General features: G+C 55.9%; 5 protein-coding genes across 5 annotated transcripts; 3 read left to right on the top strand and 2 right to left on the bottom strand.

Moving 5' to 3' along the window:
- Window positions 1-78: 78 nt before the first annotated feature.
- B0T15DRAFT_497959 (armadillo-type protein) lies at window positions 79-8117 on the top strand. Its single transcript, XM_062867296.1, has 2 exons — window positions 79-1488; window positions 1536-8117. Exons 1-2 carry the CDS (start codon window positions 137-139, stop codon window positions 8017-8019), a joined length of 7836 nt encoding a protein of 2611 aa, XP_062725493.1. The 5' UTR covers window positions 79-136; the 3' UTR covers window positions 8020-8117.
- Window position 8118: 1 nt separating this feature from the next.
- B0T15DRAFT_516273 (DNL zinc finger-domain-containing protein) lies at window positions 8119-9089 on the bottom strand. Its single transcript, XM_062868248.1, has one exon. It carries the CDS (start codon window positions 8921-8923, stop codon window positions 8219-8221), a length of 705 nt encoding a protein of 234 aa, XP_062725492.1. The 5' UTR covers window positions 8924-9089; the 3' UTR covers window positions 8119-8218.
- An 824-nt stretch (window positions 9090-9913) lies between these two features.
- On the top strand, window positions 9914-12435 carry B0T15DRAFT_388176 (Cullin; the record flags this gene model as incomplete). Its single annotated transcript, XM_062864431.1, has 2 exons — window positions 9914-12204; window positions 12264-12435. 2 exons carry the CDS (start codon window positions 9914-9916, stop codon window positions 12433-12435), a joined length of 2463 nt encoding a protein of 820 aa, XP_062725491.1.
- Window positions 12436-13423: 988 nt separating this feature from the next.
- On the top strand, window positions 13424-13932 carry B0T15DRAFT_545691 (uncharacterized protein; the record flags this gene model as incomplete). Its single annotated transcript, XM_062870138.1, has 2 exons — window positions 13424-13472; window positions 13550-13932. 2 exons carry the CDS (start codon window positions 13424-13426, stop codon window positions 13927-13929), a joined length of 429 nt encoding a protein of 142 aa, XP_062725490.1.
- Window positions 13933-15189: 1257 nt separating this feature from the next.
- On the bottom strand, window positions 15190-18490 carry B0T15DRAFT_516267 (uncharacterized protein). The gene has a single exon (XM_062868247.1). It carries the CDS (start codon window positions 18322-18324, stop codon window positions 15397-15399), a length of 2928 nt encoding a protein of 975 aa, XP_062725489.1. The 5' UTR covers window positions 18325-18490; the 3' UTR covers window positions 15190-15396.
- Window positions 18491-18626: the final 136 nt, after the last annotated feature.

The raw sequence follows: 18626 nt of genomic DNA, 5'->3' as shown, positions 1-18626 counted from the left end.
TCAGCTTATCTTAGCTCGGCTCCAAAAAATTTCCAGAAACTCGTTGGTCTGGGATTCAGTCCTGGGCCTCAAGCGCGAGTTGTCGCGGTCGAAGGGGAAGTATCCCAAGACAAGGACACCGCCGTCCGCCGTCACCATGCCCTCTGCAACGTCGGGACGCATTGTCAAGACCCAGCGGGGCTCAAAGCAGACACGCCACCAAAAGAACCACAGGTGGGAGTCATTCAGCAACAAGATCTCCAAGCTAAAAGCGCTCGACCCGCTGCGCAAAGTCCGTCGCCACGATCTCGACGCCGAAGACCTCTCCGTGACCACCTCGTACCTTCGGAATGGCTTGGAAAAATGGGCCGAACTCAACTTATCCCGGCCGTACATGGCCTTCAAGAGGGAGATCAACCCTCTCACCGAATCGCTAGCCCAGATCCTCTACCATGAGGACCGCATCATGGATCTGCTCGCCGAGTACATAGCGCGACACGAGAAGGACGCCCTTGAGCCGCTGTTGGACCTGGTTGCCGCATTCGCGCGAGATCTCGGGATACGCTTCGAAAAGCACTACCCTCGTGCCCTGGGCTTGGTCGTTGATCTTGCGAGCAAGATGCACGACGTCGAGGTCATCGAGTGGACCTTTGCCGCTCTTGCCTTCCTCTTCAAATACTTGTCACGACTACTCGTCCCCGACCTCAGACCGACCTACGACACTGTGGCACCTCTCATGGGCAAAGTCAGGAATCCCGGACATATTGCTCGCTTCACTGCCGAGGCCATGAGTTTCCTCGTCAAGAAGGCGGCAGCTCCCAGCCACAAGGATAAAGCATTGACGCTGTTCGTTGAGCATGTGAGGAGGGACCTTAGTGATACGGTCGGGACGAAGCAGTTTGAACTGTACAGCCAGGGCGTGATGACCATGTTTTCCGAGGCGATAAAGGGGGTGGGCGGCAGTGTGCATACAACAGGGTCGGAGATATTCGCCTCCCTTCTACGGCTTGTTCCTGACGAAGAACTGCAGCTGTCTGGGCAGACGGTATGGACAGATGTCTGCTGCGGTGTGCTCACCAGTATCATCCATCACTCAACCGTGGATACGTTCAACACCATTGAGGCGAAAGTAGTTGAGGAGGCAATGGCCGGTGAACGGCTAGCTCTCTTCATCCAGATTCTGGGCATCATGGCGGGTGTGCGGAAAGGCACCCGTATCCATGATTGGCCATCCCTTGTGAAGGCGCTTGGCCAGTTATTGGGGGCCTTTTCCGCCCAAAAAGAACAAGTTGAGGCAATGGATCCTTCTCAAGTATGGCAAAGAGTTGTCGTCAACGCGGCCATTGTATGGAGCCGGGCTCCCATGGACGCTATTCTCCCGACCCTCTCTACGTTCAACGCTACAATGATCAAGGAACCGCTAATGCGGTGGTACATCCTTTTCTGTTCATACTTGGCCGATCTAAATCCGGAGAGGTTCCGTGGTCTTTTTGTCAAAGATTTCCAAAAGTACGGCTCCACTTCCACGATATCGGGTTGGTTGCTAACATGCGTAGGTTCATTGTGTCACACTGGTCCCGGAACGGGAACGAAGACACGCTCTGTGTACTTTTGCCGCGCATGGTTGAGGTTGGAGGACTCCCGGCCCCTGGTGGGAAAGAGACCTTCCAGCTCCCGCAGTCGTGGCAGGATCAGATCGTCAGCAAATTCGTCAGGCTCGGGGATACACCGTTTCCGGAGAGCGGCGGATTTGGAAAGGACCCGGACACATGGCGAGACAAATGTCTGCCTAAGTACTCGGCGCGGTTACGCGTTCTCGAGTCGACATCGGTGCATCCATCCACGAACGCTAGGATTGCGGAGGTCTTGCTCAAGAAGTTGAAGCTTGCGCTCCGGCCGTCCTCATCTCTGCCAACGGACGAGGCAAACTTCATCGTCAGCGATGGCCTCCGCGCCTATATCCGAATGTGTGCAGCTGCGGGCTCTCTTGATCCTAGCCTGGCACCTTTGTTGAGAGCTGCGGCGCCACGATTTTGTCGGTCACCAGCGTTTCTCGAAGCTCTGCTGGCTTACGAGCGAGAAATTAGTGGCAAGCTTCAACAGTCACCTGGAACGGGCAGCGAAGACAGCCAGCGAGAAGAAGATCCTTTGGTCAAGTGCCTGACCGACAATCTGTCCACGTCGTCCCACGAACTCCGGCTTGCCTCTCTAAGGATCCTCGAGCTTTTGGAGTTCGCCCCTGATTCGAACTCTGCGCTGGCTACAATGATTCAGGTAGAAGAACTACCCCTCAACTTGCAGAGTGTTCGAACCATCGCCGTGCACCTGCGGAAGCTCAGTCAAGTCTACTCCCACATCGAGCAAGACTCATGGCTGACCCGGGCCGTTCCTGCCTTCTTGTTCGGTATGACCACGGTGCCCCTGGCTCCGGTCTGGGATGATGCGGTTGAAGCAATGAAGAAGGTGGCAGAGAGCAAACCCGGCGAAGAAGCGCTGGCCGAGATCGCGTTCAACTGGTTAGAAGTCCCGTCCCCGCAGTGGTCAGGGCCGTACAAGCCTCCTGCCGACGATCATCACGGACCCTTGAGCGATTTCGCGTGTCTCAACCTTATGAATATGCGCGAGACGTCTGGGCTCACGGGAAGCGTCATGGATGACCCCTCGCGTGATATGCTGGACACCTTTGAAGAGGGCCAGAAGATCATCGAGCCTCTCTCGGAAAGGGCCCGCGCAAAGGCACTCAAGGCCTTCACTGCATTGCCAGGTCTAGCTGAGAAACGGTCTAGGAGGCTAGTGCCGCATTTGTTCTCTTTCACTGACCAGGCCGAGACGCCATCAGAAGCGGCCGGGGATGAAGACGAGGAGTCCTTGGAGGGGAGCTGGTCTCTCCCCGACAGGAAAGCGCTCGTTGGGGTGTTCGCCCAGTTCAACAATCCAAGAGTGTTGTACCAGAGCGAGAGGGTGTATCAATCTCTGCTAAAGCTGTTGGCGAACGGTGACCTCGAGTTACAGAAGCTGGCCCTCAAAGCGATCCTGGCCTGGAGGAACGATGCGATCAAACCATATCAAGAACACCTTGAATACCTTCTTGACGAGGCCAGGTTCAAGAACGAGCTCACTGTTCTATTCCAAGGAGACAACCAGATCCGACCTGAGCACCGTTCCGAGGTCATGCCAGTTCTCCTTCACCTGCTGTACGGCCGCACGATCTCCAAGAAAGGTGTGGCTAGCGGCCGCCATGGCCTCCATGCCACCCGTCTAGCTGTCATTCGACAGCTCAACGTGGAAGACATGGGTAGCTTCCTCGATATCGCACTCGGCGAGCTCCGCGGTATTCGGGTTGTCGATGCGCAGGGGCTCCGCGAGAGCGCGGTTACACAAGAGGTCCTCCCTGTTCGGAAACAGGTCGGTCTCCTGAACATGATGGAGGCCGTCATAAACGAGCTCGGGACCAGTGTTTCATCCTATATGGATGTGCTTGTCAACGCGGTTCTCTATTGTCTTTTCTTCTCCATCCGGCAGCTGGGTGGAAGCTCCGAGGACCAAGAGACCGAGGAATCCGACCAAGTCCAGAATGCATCCTTGTATAAAGCGGTGCGCACAACTGCGTTGAAGTCGCTGTGCAAACTATTCCAGAATGCCGAAGACTTCGATTGGACTCCGTACCGGGAGGTAATGGTCAAGGAGATCATCAGCCCCAGGATCGAGAAACTTCCCATCGAGACGACTCAGGGGGTTTCGGCGACCTGGAAACTCCTCGGCACCTGGTCTTCCCTGCCTCACTCGGCGATGTTTCTCTCCGTAGACAACAGGATCTTACCCAAGATCGTGGAAACGCTCGGGGTCGAAAAGGCCAGGGATGAAGTCAAGGTCTACGCGCTCGAGACCCTCAAAAATCTCATCAACCTCGCGCAAGCTACCTCGGTCGAGTCAGCGTTCAATGAACAGGTCAAGGTCCAGCTGTTGGGTCCCAACATTGATCTCATCCTCAGAGGTATCAGCAGCCTGCTCCGCGAGCAACATGATATCGGCCGCGACCTGCTGGGGAGCTCGGTGGACACCGTTGTCGCTCTTGCTCCTATGGTGGAAACGTCTGCCAGCGTTCAGGACATTGTCGAGATTGCCACGTTCCTGCTCAACCAGCCCCTGCGCAAGGTCAACCCCAAGGTCAAGGGATCAATCCTGTTGATCCTCAAACAGTTCATTATCTTGGAAGAGCTCCAGGGTAATGCGGAGTTGAAGCACAAGGTCTATAAGACCATCGCTTCGCTGTTTGGTTTCTTCAAGGACAGACAGAATCGGCAGACCCTTGCCGAGGTCCTCTCTGTGTTTGCAACCCGAGAAGCGTGGGCACAGGAGGTGGCCGACATCTGCCGTGACCTCAATGCATATCACGCGAGGCGCTTAGATGAGCCGGACTACAACGCCCGACTCTCAGCCTTCAATACCATTGCCAAGGACCGCGACACACCTTTCACCATTAACCAGTGGATGCCAGTGGTTCACAACCTTCTCTATTACATCCAGCAGGATGAGGAGTTTGGCGTGCTCTCGACCAACTCGGCTGACGGTCTTTGCAAGTTCATTTCGGCAGCTGAATCCGCCTGGACGGGGCCACATCAAGCAGAGTTCGTCGAGGTGCTGTCAGACGTCATCTTACCAGCCATCTACTCAGGGGCGAGGGATGCTTCGGAGACGGTCCGCCGCGAAATATTGCGCTTGTTCGGCTTTCTCGTCGCGCATCTGCCCCAGTGGGAGCCGGTTACTGACCTCACTCCCTTGGTTCCCGAATCCCAAGAGTCCGACAAAGCCTTCTTTTTCCACGCTCTCAGCCCGGCGGTGTCCAGGCAGCTGCAGTCGCTCCGTCTGCTGGAGGCGGCCAACGAGAACAGCGAGCTGCGCAGCAAACACATCAGCCAGTTCTTTATCCCGCTTCTCGAGCACTTCATCTTCGACCGGCCCGAGTCTGGCGACGACCATGGTTTGAGCGCGCAGGCGACAAATACCATCGCCGCTCTGACTGCATCTCTGGAATGGCAGCAATACCGAGCCATCCTCCGGCGGTTCGTGTCGTATGTCGAGTCCAAGCCAGAGTGGCAAAAGCGTGTTATTCGTCTTTTGGAGAAGGAGATAGATGCTCTGCGCATAGCAGTTTCTCAGAGGCCCAGCGATGCCATGGACGTCGATGGGGAGCCGGCCGGAGCGAAGCCGCGCCGTCTTGCCACTACGCTGCCTGACCAAGAGAAGCTCTGTGGCGAGATCGCGAACACTTTCCTGCCAACACTCCTGAAGTACATCCATGAGAAGGACGAGACGACCGTCAGTGCCAGGGTTCCGGTGGGAGTCATTATCGCCAAGCTCCTTACCCTTCTTCCGGATGAGCAGCTCAATGAGAAGCTCCCCGGCATGCTCACGGATATCTGCCACATCCTCCGGAGCAAGTCATGGGAGTCTCGCGAGATGGCCCGGGATACACTCGCGAAGATATCCGGCATCCTTGGCCCTCATAGATTCGGCTTCATCCTCAAGGAACTGCGGGGCGCGCTTTCGAAGGGGTACCAGCTGCATGTGCTATCGTATACGCTGCATTCTATTCTGTTGGTGGCCATCCCGGCATTCAAACAGGGCGATCTCGACTACTGCCTGTCTTCCATCGTGGCTGTCATCATGGATGACATATTCGGAGCCACGGGCCAGGAGAAGGATGCGGCAGAGTATGTGAGCAAGATGAAGGAGGTGAAGAGCAGCAAGAGTCAAGATTCCATGGAGTTGATCGCCAAGACCGCATCCATCACCCGCCTCAGCGACCTCACCTTGCCTCTTCAGTCGCTGCTGCTGGAGAAGCTCGACTTGCGCACGGTCCGAAAGATTGACGAGCTTCTCATCCGTATCACGAAAGGCCTCTTGGAGAACCCCGCCGCTGCCTCCCGGGATGCGTTGATCTTCTGCTACGAAGTGATTCAAGAGGTGTACAAAAGCCAGAAGCCGCAGGACCAGCAGCCGATCGACCCCCGCCTTCGGAGGTATATCGTTCAGAAAGCTGCCAAGAGGAGCGAGGGCGGCGTTACCAGCAAGCACACATACAAACTCGTCCGGTTTGCCATCGATATCCTCCGATCCGTCCTCAAGAAGCATGACCACCTCCGCACACCGGGCAATGTCGAAGGATTCCTCGGTATCTTGGGTGATTCCGTCTTGTCCGCTGAAGAGGAAGTCAAGGTTGCAACATTCAAGATCCTCACCGTCCTAGCCAAGGTTCCATTCAGCAACAGCGACTGGAGCAAGCTCTACTTGGTCGCTCACAAGGAGGCGGTCAAGGCTATCGCCCTCTCCCCAACCACAGCGTCCGACCTTGCCCAATCGGCCCTCAAGCTCATCTCTGTCATCCTCCGCGATCGCCGCGACATACCGATGAGGGATGCCGCTCTAGATACGCTGCTCAGCAAGCTGAGGGACGATCTGACGGAGCCCCTCTACCGCCATGTGACGTTCAACTTCCTGCGATCTGTGCTCGACCGTAAGCTCGAGACGGCTTCTGTGTACGACACGCTCGACCATGTCGGCACCGTCATGATCACCAATGAAGACAAGGACACGCGAGACCTCGCGCGTGGCGCCTTCTTTCAATTCCTGCGCGAGTACCCGCAGAAGCGGAACAGGTGGGAGAAGCAACTCAAGTTCATCGTCGCCAATCTCAAGTATGAGCGCGAGGGTGGGCGGCTCTCTGTGATGGAGGTCATCAATCTGCTGCTGAAGAAGTCAGCGGACGAGTTCGCGCAAGAGGTGGCGGCCACGTGCTTCATTCCGTTGGTCTTTGTGCTGGCCAATGATGATAGTGGGAAGTGCCGACTGGCGGCTGGGGAACTGATCAAGGAGATCTTCCGAGTTGCCGACAGGGAGCGCCAGTCCAAGTTCATGACGCTGTTGCGGTCGTGGGCGGAACAGGACGGGAACCCGGCAGTGCTCAAGCTCGCCCTGCACGCATTTGGGCTCTACTTTGAAGGCCGGCAGCCGAGCACGAAGGACAATAAGGACCTTGGCCTTGTTACCGGCAAACTTGGCAAGGTGCTCGGGGATGAAGAAGCTCTCGAGTCCGACTGGGAGTTAGCCAACACCGCGCTCACCACGCTTCAGACACTGGTCCAGGTCCATCCGCAGACGGTTCTGGCTCCGGACACAGGAGAGTTATGGTCAGATGTCCAGGCTTGCTTGGCGCACCCCCATCTCACCGTAAAGCTCACTTCCATCAAGCTTCTCAGCATGTACCTGGCCGACTTCGCACGGAACGCTGGTAAAGGCGTTCAGCTGCCCCTTACAGGATCGCACGGCCTGGAGCTTGATGGGGAAGACGTTAATGATCTGGTCCGGCTGTCGCTTGGCATCCTCTCTGCTCCCGAAGTCGACGAGGCCCTTGCGCAGGAGGCCGTCCAGATCGTCATGTTCCTGGGCGGTTTCCTCGACGCAGACAAGACCGAAGACGAGGAAGGCGACGAAGCGGAGGAAGACGAGGATAACGACTCCAAGGAATCCGCGCGGCACGCCGACATGAAGTACCTCTTCTGGAAGCTGGCCTCCATCATCCGCAAGGAGAGGCAGCCCAAGCCCGAGATGCTGGTCAGCAAGCTGGCCGCCATGGATCTGCTCGAGGCCTTCTGCGTCAAGACGCCGACCGAAACGGTCCTGGCCTCGGCCAAGACCATCCTCAGGCCACTGCGCAACCTCACGGACCCGTCCATCCGGCAGCCCTTCTCGCTCAACGAGTTGTTCAAGACGCGGTACGAGGCGCTCAAGACCAAGGCACAGTCCGTCATGGGCACGCTGCAGCGGCGGCTGGGCAGCGCAGAGTACACCAAGGCGCTGCTGGCGGTGGGCGAGCACATCCGGGAGAGGAGGCAGCAGCGGTCGAGCAAGCGCAAGATCGAGGCGCTGACGGCGCCCGAGAAGTACGGGCGGGAGAAGCGCAAGAAGTTCGAGAAGAAGAAGGAGAAGCGGAAGGTCAGGGGCCGGGAGCAGAGGGATCAGCGTAGGATATACCAGTAGACTGTTGTGTTGTGTAGGTTTGCTACAGGTAGTTTGTTTTGCCAGGGTGGTCTTTTAAGGTGGAGTTGTTATCAAGACAGTATACTACACAAGAGAACAAATCTCTCTCTAGTATTACATCCCGTTCCATCCGCCGATCATACATACATCACCCCCCTTCTCCCCTCAGTCTCATGGAACCGCCTTCCCGCCAGGGGGTTTAGAGTTTAAACGAGGTCGGAAAGCTCGAACCAGGCGGCGCCGCATTATCACCATCATCCTTCCCCGCCGCCTCGTTATTCGCTCTGGTAGGTTCCCACGGCTCCCGCACAGTGGTGGTGCCGTCGTCCCAAAACTCCAGGTCTTGCCCCTGCCCATCCTCCCCATTTCCCCCAACCAGCGTCACGCCCCGCTTGACCAGCTCCCCGCGCGAGCGCAGGATGTCCTCCACCGTCACGGCCTTCTCCCCGAAGATGCGCAGGTGGTCGCTGATCACGTGCCGGTTGCGGCACCCGGGGCACGCGATCAGCACCGACCCGTGGTGGTATCCTTGCTTTGAGACTACGTGTCGCGAGCGGTGGCCGCAGGGGCGGCAGGTGAAGGTTAATTCGTAGTGCGGTTGTTGGCGGACGCTGGGTGGGCCTTTGGAGGTTGATGGTTGGGTTGCCTGTTGTTGTTGTTGTTGTTGTTGTTGTTGTTGTTGTTGTTGTTGTTCGGTGGGCTGTGTTAACGAGGAGGATGCGGGCTGCTTTGTAAAGGGGGAGAGGTTGCGCGGTCGGGGGATGCTATGCGCGTAGCGAACCGCTGTTGCGGGTGGGGGGCAGCTCGGGGCAGCAAGATGCCGTGGTGGCCGGACGCTGGCCGGTGCTGGTGATAACCGAGCGGCGGTGCGGGAGATTGAGAAGAATGCGCGCTTGGACGCCATTTTCGAGGATGAAATGGGCTTTGATATTGCGCTGCAGCGTGGGCGGCTGTATTGTCCTCTCAGTGAGCAAAAGTCTCGAGGGAATATGAGAGAAGCAATTTAGATATCAGCCGCTGGCCCGCGTCATCACGGGAAGGCCAGCATCAAAATCCTTATCGATAGCAGCGCTGATAAGCAGCCCCTGCTGTTTATCCTTGCCCCACTCTCAGCTTCCGGGATGGCCTTTCTTTTTTTGGCAGGGAGGCGGCACCCGACTCCAGAGTGGATTCAATGTCCTTCCCGACGAATCGCGGGCAATGGGACATCAACCTCGATGGTTGCTTGGAGCTCTCGAGGATGCTCTGTCAGTCAGTCAAAGTTAAAAAGTTCCTGCGACGCTGCTGCTGCCACTTTCCTTTCTCCACACCAATTCTAGCAAACAGGTTCAGACAAACATGGTGCTAGGGGCTTGACCGGTCCTTTGACAGTCGCATCCTTTGCCTCCACCTTAACTTACACCTCGCCCGCCGATTCCGCGGAGCCTCCAGATCGAGCCGGGAATTTAGTAGCCTTGCAGTTCTCAGCCTTGCCTCCGAACAAATCCGGTGCGCAGGTGACGGAAGCTCGTCTAGTCTGGGGGTTGAAGTTCCTCGACGCTCACCTGAACCGTCCATCGTACGCCCTAGAGATCGTTTCGTCTCGACTAGTGTTCGTCATCTACGTTACCCTTGCCGCTCTCTCGGTCCTAGACTGCTCCTTCGTCACCTCCCGACTATTCGTTTCAGACTCCCGGTTTTCTCACTGAACCGTCATTTCTACTTCGCTACGAGCCGCGACAAAGGCAGCACCGCCGCCATGCCTCCAAAGCCGAACAAAATCCGGCCGATTCGAAGGGTACGTCTCAAAACTGCGGAATCCGTCCTACGGTCCGCTAAACCCCCGCGCTTTGAACAGCGCTCGACTGCCAAGGCCTTGACATAGACGCTTTCTCACATGCCGCAGCCGAACCTTATGAACAAGGAAGCGAGCGAGTTCGAGCCATGCTGGGACGTTCTCAGGTCCGCACTGACGGACATCCACAACAAGGACGCAAGCCGTCTCTCCTTCGAGAACCTCTACCGGGCCTCATACAAGATCGTTCTGAGGAGGAAAGGCCAACTACTCTATGAGAGAGTTAAGGCCTTCGAAGAAGATTGGTTCCGCGACCATGTCCTTCCCGTCATAGCCGAACTCGTGTCGAACAACCTTATCAGTATCTCGCTGCTACGGGCACCGGGAGCCAGTGCGCACGAGCGGCGCCAGACGGGCGAGAGATTTCTGAGAGGTATCCGCAGCGCATGGGAAGATCACAATACGTCGATGAACATGGTGGCCGATATTCTCATGTACCTTGAGCGTACTTACGTCTCGGACACGAAGCAGCCTTCCATATTTGCGGCGACCATCGGGCTATTCAGAGACCATATTCTTCGAAATAGCCTGGGCGGCGCTGCAGGCCAGCTTGACCAGCCGTACGTCATCTTCGACCTTGTCAATGCGGTCATGCTTGATTTGATCAACATGGATCGAGACGGCGACATCATCGACCGCAACTTGCTTCGGCAAATCACTTCAATGCTGGAGGCACTTTACGAAACGGACGATGAGCTGGAGAACGCAAAGCTCTATTTGACCGTCTTCGAGCCCCGGTTCCTCGCCGCGAGCCAAGACTTCTACCGCCTCGAGTGCGAGAAACTCCTCCGCGAGGGAAATGCAGGCACCTGGCTCCGCCACACTCAACGGCGGCTTCACGAAGAGGAGGATCGGTGCACCACGTCGCTTTCCGTCCTTACAACAGACAGGATTGCGAAGGTGGTGGAGCAGGAGCTTATCGTCGCGAAATTGAACGATTTCCTTGCCATGGAGGGGAGCGGCATGAAGGGCATGATCGACAACGACCGTTTCGAAGATCTGTCGATCCTTTACCAGCTTATCTCGAGGGTGGACAAGTCGAAGAATGCGCTCAAGGCCATCCTCCAGAGCCGCGTGATGGATCTGGGTCTAGAAATCGAGCAGACGCTCAAGAACACCGACTTCTCCACCCCGGCTGCCGGTGCAGAGGCCGAAGATGCGAACGAGGACAAGTCGAAGTCCCAGCCACTGAGCGCAGCAGCCCAACAAACGGCAGCCGCAATCAAATGGGTTGACGACGTTCTGCAACTGAAGGACAAGTTCGACAATCTTTCTACCCGCTGTTTCAACGGGGATCTCGTCCTCCAGTCGGCGGTGACTAAGAGTTTCTCAGAATTCATCAACATGTTCAACAGGAGTTCGGAATACGTGTCCTTGTTCATCGATGATAACCTCAGGAGGGGCATCAAGGGCAAGTCGGACGATGATGTAGAGATTGTGCTGCAGAAGGCAATCATCCTCCTCAGGTATCTGGCGGATCGAGACTTGTTCGAGCGGTACTATCAGAAGCACCTCGGCCGGAGGCTGCTGGGCAACAAATCGGAAATGCACATCGAGAAGGAGCTGGTCCGTCGCATGAGGGCTGAAATGGGCAACCACTTCACGTCCAAGTTCGAGGGCATGTTCAAAGATATCGAGCTATCGAAAGACCTGTCGGACAACTACCGGGATCACGTCCGGAATCTCGGCGATGTCGATACAAAGAACATCGACCTCGGCATCCACGTCCTTACGACGAACAATTGGCCACCAGACGTCATGGGCCGCACAGCCGTCCAGGAAGATGGTAACAGGGCAGATTGCATCTACCCGCCTGCAATTAAGCGTCTACAGGAGAGCTTTTTCAAATATTACCTAAAGGACCGGAGCGGCAGGGTACTCACATGGGTGGCATCTGCCGGCAGCGCCGACATTAAGTGCGTGTTTCCGAAGGTCCCAGGCAAAGAAAGTGGGCCGTTGAGCAAGGAACGGCGCTACGAGTTGAACGTCTCGACGTACGGCATGATCGTGCTCGAGCTCTTCAACGACCTAGCCGATGGGGAGAGCTTGTCCTTTGCCGATATTCAAGCCAAGACCAACATCCCCACGCAGGACCTGACCCGGACGCTGGGCTTGCTCTCAATACCGCCGAAGTCGAGAGTCCTCGCCAAGGAACCAATGTCTAAGAGTGTCAAAACCACCGACAGGTTCTCGTTCAACGTCCAGTTTTACAGCAAGACCATCAAGATCAAGGTGGCCGTCATTAGCAGTACGTCTAAGGTGGAGGATAACGAAGAGCGGAAAGAAACGGAGCGGAAGAATGACCAGACGAGGGCGCACGTGGTGGATGCGGCGATCGTGCGGATCATGAAGTACGCAGAACCCCATTATTACTCCATCGCTGCTCTGAATGATGCTAACGACACGACAGGCAACGGAAAGAGTTATCACACACTCAGCTTACGACAGAGGTTATTGGTCAGCTAGCGGGCCGCTTCAAGCCCGAGATATCCATGATCAAGAAGCGGATCGAGGATCTGCTTAACAGGGAGTATCTCGAGCGAATAGCGGGCGAGACAGCCGCGTATCGCTACTTGGCGTGACAAGATGTTACCACCCCAATACCATGTCGCCGCTTAGTTTTCTGGCTTTCGGTGTTTGGAAGGGCGGATACTGACTGGCTGGGTTGAAGTCATGTTAAGGTCGGAGTGTTTGTGGCAGGAATACAGAGTATGTGTATAAGTCCCAGGTTGGTGATGTAATCGTGCAACGAGGAAGCTTGGGAGTCTAAAGGTACTTTCAACGGAGGTCCTTGTGTGGTTATAGGAGTTGGTAAAACATGACCTGGGGGGCATTATTATCATTGTACGTACATATACCACCCCAGGCACAGTCTGTGTCGGATGGTAGCCTGTCAGCGTTCTGTACCTACCTACACCTATTATAGCAGTTGGTAGGTGATGAAAGGGGCACACCCCTTGATCGCTATCTGCTGGATTAGGGACGTAGGAGATTCATTGAAATCCACAAGTAGACAAATGCTGTCGCAGCGAAGTACAACATATAATAGGGGATTCTCTCACTCTACATTTCAGCGTCGTCGACTATAGTGTAAGTGAATGGTCTCTCCATTTTCCTCGTCCCAACTCGGCCAGTGGTGACCTAGGTCTCTGGACGCGCCTTCCCGGTCGGCTTTTGTCCTGCTAGGACGGCAAGTGCTCTCTAGTGATCATTACCGGATCCTTCCCAGCATTCATTACGGAGCAGCCTCTCTAATCTCAATCACCTCCCATAGCTTTGCATCCCCTCAAATCCCCCCAGAGTCCAGACACCATCGTGGCATCCTCAGCAGTGTTCCTAGACCTATTGTTGACTGAAATTTTTTTATTTTTGATACGCTAGTTCACCAAGCCATACCAGAGGACAAGTTACCTCCAATTTCTCTCTTCAGATACGGATTCGCGGAGGATCTCGTCCGCGATCCCCGTCACCGTCCGCATCTCGGTCAGTTACCAATCCACGGGGGCCTTGAAGAACGTACAGAAGGAGCCTCGAAGAACGTAACTGTGGGGTTCGACAACTTCCATCAGGATGGAGCTTAAAGCCGGCCTCAAGGAGCTCAAGAACGCCGAGGCTTGCGGTCAGCGTCATCATCTTGACGGTGGAAGCGGTAGCTCGGTTAGAAGAGGAGCTTGGAGCTACCACGGCAATGGACAGTTCACCCGACAGTTTCGATCACGCAGGTCGTCAAGGCACCGGACGGAGAAGACCCATATGGCCGGTCGTTGCACGGTCCAGGACCGGTCATCGAAGCAACAGCGGACGGCAAGACCGAACAGTTCGAGATCGAGAAGATTCTGGCGAGGCGTAGCGTCCGAAAGGGAGTGATGCCACAAATCGAATACCTGATCAAGTGGAAAGGACGAGGCAGTCACGACAATCAATGGTGCCGTCGGGCAGTGCTAATGCAGAACGGATCGGACATGATCAACGAGTACGAAGCCAAGTTCCCGATCACCGAAAAAGAACGAAAGCCACGAAGGCCGCCCCTCGTCGAGGGCGGTACCAGTGCAGCTGGTCAAGGATCGGCGGCATGACCGGTACGTGGGACAATCGTTCTCATCATAGTATATATCTGATCAAGGCCAACACAATAGCAACCCAAACAGCAGACAAGTCACAACATCCGCAGCGGACTTAGCCTGTCCACTCAAGGAAGACTCCGCGAGAAGGAAGAGAAGATCAACCCTAGGATCAAGGAATGGGACAGGCATGAAACACTGGCGGGACACTGGACGACTTTGCCGTTGGAGAGTCAATGCAAGCTTCGTTGCCAACGCACTTATAGACTTTCCAACAGGTCGCCCTCCCGCAGTCACAGCCACAGCGACAGCCGCCTGTGTCACCTCCAGCGTGGGAGCCGGGTTGATCAACCTCTCTAGATATTATAAGGAGGGGGTGGTGGTGTAGCTGCCAAAGAACGGGATGGGAATGCTTGTATGTTCTGCGGAGTAAGGTATCCCGCAGTAGCACATATCTTCCCATTTGCCACAAGTGCTAGTCAACGGTTTGATGGCCTCGAATCTATCACTATCCCATGGAACGCAACACTACGAGCTGTCAGTGAAGTACGAGAAGCCCGGCGAGGGGCAAGGCAATGCCGCACTATATGTGGAAGAAATGATCGAGCATCTCAAATTCGACACCCTAAAGCCAGAGCATTAGAGGAGTGGCTTCCTCGATCCATACACCCTTGCCGATCACTATCACCACCAGTTCACATTCATCCTAAACCCCCTGCTGCTCCGCTGTGCAAGACATATAAGAGAGATCAGCCTGGATCCCAGGACATTGATGAGTACATCCGCATCGCCACTCGACGTGCTCGCACCCTAGCACTTGTATCTTCTTCTAAGCAGCGCACGTTGGTTTCCATAAAGCCCTAACATGCAATCTTCCGCTCCCACTTTTCAAAGTGCTTTGAACATCGTAGTCAGCCTTAGGTTATGGTTTTATGGGAGGCTTGTTTGACTGCCTCCTGAGCTTTCACAAAGAAGCGAACCGAGGGGAAAAGGTAGGCGATATCCAGGAGGATCTTCCCGGGATGCTGCTGGACACTTGCTATACTTATATTTGACGAGATACGTGACGGTCATGACAGATTGGGCGGAGAACAGTGGAGGTGGTTTATCTATCACTTGTCGGTACGAGGAATCATCACTCCCTCCATTGAACACAAGGTTAAGAAGTGATCGGTCTTGCTGTCACCCTCATCTTATTCTGAATAAGTCATCAGTTGCTCCGCTAGTCGATCACTTAGCTAGGTACATAAGCGGATCTAGATCACCGAGAGGCTACGGCTGTGAAATCCAGGTATTTTAGATGGAACAACGCTATTAATCTTATATCCTCAGTTCTACCTAGTAATCATACATACATAGACACTATTCCCACCACCGAGTGAAGTCAAAACCACGCCAATTCCCCGGAAAAGAGTTATCATAAGGATTGGCCCAGTACCGATGTTCATCCATCCGATTAGCCGTATCACTCGGGCCAGTCTCCTAAGTGGACGGAATACAGAAGTCGATCCAGGTGCCTAGGTAATCCAGGCGCGCGCCCCTCGCCTCGCTGGCTTTGTAGATGCGCTCAAACTCCTCATAGCTCAACCTGCCCCATCCGCCGCGGGCTTTTGCCTCCTCCTCGGCGAGATCAAGGCGCTTCCAGCGGAGCAGCGTGCTGCGTGGGATGTATGGCGAGGAATCCTCGCTCTTTCCCTCGGTCGGCTTGGCCAGTTTCCCAGCTGGCTTCGTGCAGTGTGGTTTGGGCTCTTTGCGGCCAATTGTCGGATTTGCAGCCGTTATTTGAGACAGACCCTGCTCACGCTCTTGGTCATGGACCGCCGAGGTCGAGTTCGGCCGGAATTGAGGCATGGTCGGATCGCGGTAGACTTGCTGCGGGGGTATGGGAACGTCGTGGTCCGGTTGGAACTCCATGTCCCCCTCCTTTGTTGGCCAGGCGTCGGAATCGCCGAACACCGGCGCGTCGGACGTCTTGTCATCTGATATGGGTATCAACGCAGGCACGGAATTGTCATCTTCGTCGGCGCTGGTTTCGCCGTCGTCCACCTCTGGCTCAGCTTCTTCTCCGGTCTCATTTTCGGCCTCAGCTTGGGAGGTGGTGGCTTCAATGGTATAGCCGCTGGACTCGAGCAGATCCTGCAACGCCTGGAATCGAGACGACTTGGACTTTCTGGGAGTAGAATGGCTGTTTTCTTGGCGCTCCTTTCCTTCGTTGGGATCCAGGGATTCAAAGAGGTGCCTGTATTTGTCGCGGAGCTCCTTGGTCTCGGCAGCGTCGACAGCGAGGTCCTCCTTCGCGGTAAAGATGGTGTCCAGGATCTCGTTGAAAGCTTGCTGGATGACTTGATAGAAGACCTCCTTGCCTACGTCTCGCTCGGCGTTGGGAATCTCCATGCCGCCCCATCTCTCGGGAACGCTCCGCGAAGAGGTCGAAGGGTTGGACCGGATGTCAAAGTCGTCGGTGTCCTCGGCAAATCTCACCTTGGAAGACGATCGAGATCGAGAGGATAGTGGAGCGGGTTGGGTGCTCTTCGAACCGTCCGCCGGGCCGTTGAGCATTGCAAGGATGTCATCATCATCGCTCCAATCCCGGGGGGGGAGCACTCCCTCTTCCTCATCCAGGTAAAATTGCCTCCTCTTCCAGCGATCGAATAGCTTCCTCCGCGCATGCTGTCTCATGCGGCGGTTCGACATCGGGCTTCTGTAAGCTGGCCGACGCGGCTCGGACTCGTCGGGAGCTTCGCCGTCCGAGTATCCATTGGTGACGATGTGATTCTCGACTCTGTTGCCTTCGGACTGAGAGGAGGCACGGTTCTCGTCGCCGCCCGGAGCTTCGTGCTCGTCGCTGCTTCCATCCTGGCCACCTCGGCCATTAACCACAACTAGGACTTCCTCACCGTCGCTCGTCTCTCCGAGAAGCAAAGACGGTAGCTCACTAAGCCGGGTTGGCGGGTTCAGGAGACCGTTAAGATACTCCAATCCGGACGCTCGCTCTCCAGCGGGACGTGGATTGTCCATGACGGGCATGAAGAGGCTTTCGGCAACGTGTGCTTGCCTACGGAAGACACTAGTCAAGATCGACTGGCGGTCGGCCGTGTCAGGCGCGTCCTCGTTCACGACAGTGGTTGCCCCATCCGTGATGTGCACCTCTCCCGTGTTCAGGTTGATGACTTTACCCTCCATCGGACGGTCCGTGTCAGCGTGGGGGAACCCGCCCTCCCGTCCAAACAGACTGCTCAATGGTTGCCTGCTTGTCACCAACTGTTCAACTTCTGTGGAGCTCACAACTTGGTCCACGAGAACGTCGAGGACGTCCCTTTGCAAATGCTTGAACAGGACGTAGTAAGCCCGGAACAGACGTAAGCAGTCGCGGCGATTGATGTATCCATCGCCGTCGGCATCATAGCCGTTGAAAATCTTGCGAAGCCGGTCCTTCCTCTTGCGGTAAGCGGTGCCGCGCAGAAACTCCGAGAATCCAATTAGGTCATCGTTGTTGTCGTCGTAGAAGGCAAACATGCGGTCGTGGAGGAGATTCGGTGCGATATGCCTATACCCGCCCGAAGGCACTAGATAGCGCTCGAATGTTTTCCGATCCATGGCCAAGCCGAGCTCGTCGGGGTCCTCTCGCCACTCGGTATTCGCCATGAAGGTCCACTGCTCCCAGAGAGCCTCCAGCTCAGGCCGCTCGAAGCCCGTCTCCTTGGACAGCTTGGCCATCAGATGCTTGGGCAGAAGCCTCAGGCAGTTGTCGGGATCGCCCGTGTACCACACTGGCTGCAGCTGGCGCACAGCCAGCCGCGGGATCGGGACCCTAATCTTGTAGAAAACGTGCGTCTTGGTGTGGAGGCCCTGTGACTCGCATATCTCGCAGAGGTCGAAGTCATAGCAGTTCGAACAACGATAGCGAATGCCACGAATCGGGGTGATACCACATCCATTGCACATACAGCCGCGGTGAACATAGGCGTTGCGTCGAGCATTGTCCTCAGAGACGCGAAAGAGAAGGCTGACGATGTTCTGGCCGGCGCGCTGTTGCTGCTGGCTGCCGAACTCGGTATTCGGGTCATCGTACCAGTTATCCTCCAGAGTATGCTCGTCTGCGACCGTCTCGGTGTCGTTCAGAGGGCGGACCGTGTTGACGTCGATGTTCTCGTCGGCATGGGACTCGACCGACGTGGTGGAGTCCTCGGATGGCTCGCGGCTGTGGCCATGGACAACATTGGGGAGCGAGCGTCTACGGTGGCGGACTGCATTGCTTCGGTGGAGGCGCCGGTCGGGGGGTGGCTCGGGAAGCGGCGGGTTGTAGACGCGGTAGCAGAAGTAGGCCAGCGTCGCCGTAGCCGCAAGTGACAGGACTGCCACGCTGACGCGCTGCCTGGTCAGCGTCGAGGCTGCGGCTGTTGTATCCATGATGTCCGGTGCACCATGGTTGGCGTTGTGATTGTTTGTTAACTCTGGCAGTTGTGGAAACGCGGAAATCAGGGAAGCTTGGGGGGCGTTAATGTAGTCTGTTGATTTTACGTATTGACAAGCAAGCAAGCTGAAGCTGAACCTTCCCAAGTTCAAAAGCGGGTGTTCAAAGTTCTTAAAGTACACAACCAGCAGGCTACTAGTACCCTTGAAGTGGGTCCATGACTCTACACAGTATAGGGCTGAGACTCGCACTTCTTACCCTAACCCGATATCTGATCCGGACGCACGTCACGGCTGCT

Source organism: Chaetomium strumarium (assembly GCF_033439665.1).
Source record: "Chaetomium strumarium strain CBS 333.67 chromosome Unknown B0T15scaffold_1, whole genome shotgun sequence".
Taxonomy (NCBI): domain Eukaryota; kingdom Fungi; phylum Ascomycota; class Sordariomycetes; order Sordariales; family Chaetomiaceae; genus Chaetomium; species Chaetomium strumarium.
The sequence above is the reverse complement of the archived record's forward strand: the minus strand, read 5'-3'. Positions and strand labels throughout refer to the sequence as shown.

Excerpts from the sequence above, each read along its gene's own strand:
- B0T15DRAFT_497959 (XM_062867296.1), top strand. The coding sequence starts at position 137 with ATGCCCTCTGCAACGTCGGGACGCATTGTCAAGACCCAGCGGGGCTCA. Across the intron at positions 1,489-1,535 it reads TTTGTCAAAGATTTCCAAAA|GTTCATTGTGTCACACTGGT; the intron begins GTACGGCTCCAC and ends TAACATGCGTAG.
- B0T15DRAFT_516273 (XM_062868248.1), bottom strand. The coding sequence starts at position 8,923 with ATGGCGTCCAAGCGCGCATTCTTCTCAATCTCCCGCACCGCCGCTCGG.
- B0T15DRAFT_516267 (XM_062868247.1), bottom strand. The coding sequence starts at position 18,324 with ATGGATACAACAGCCGCAGCCTCGACGCTGACCAGGCAGCGCGTCAGC.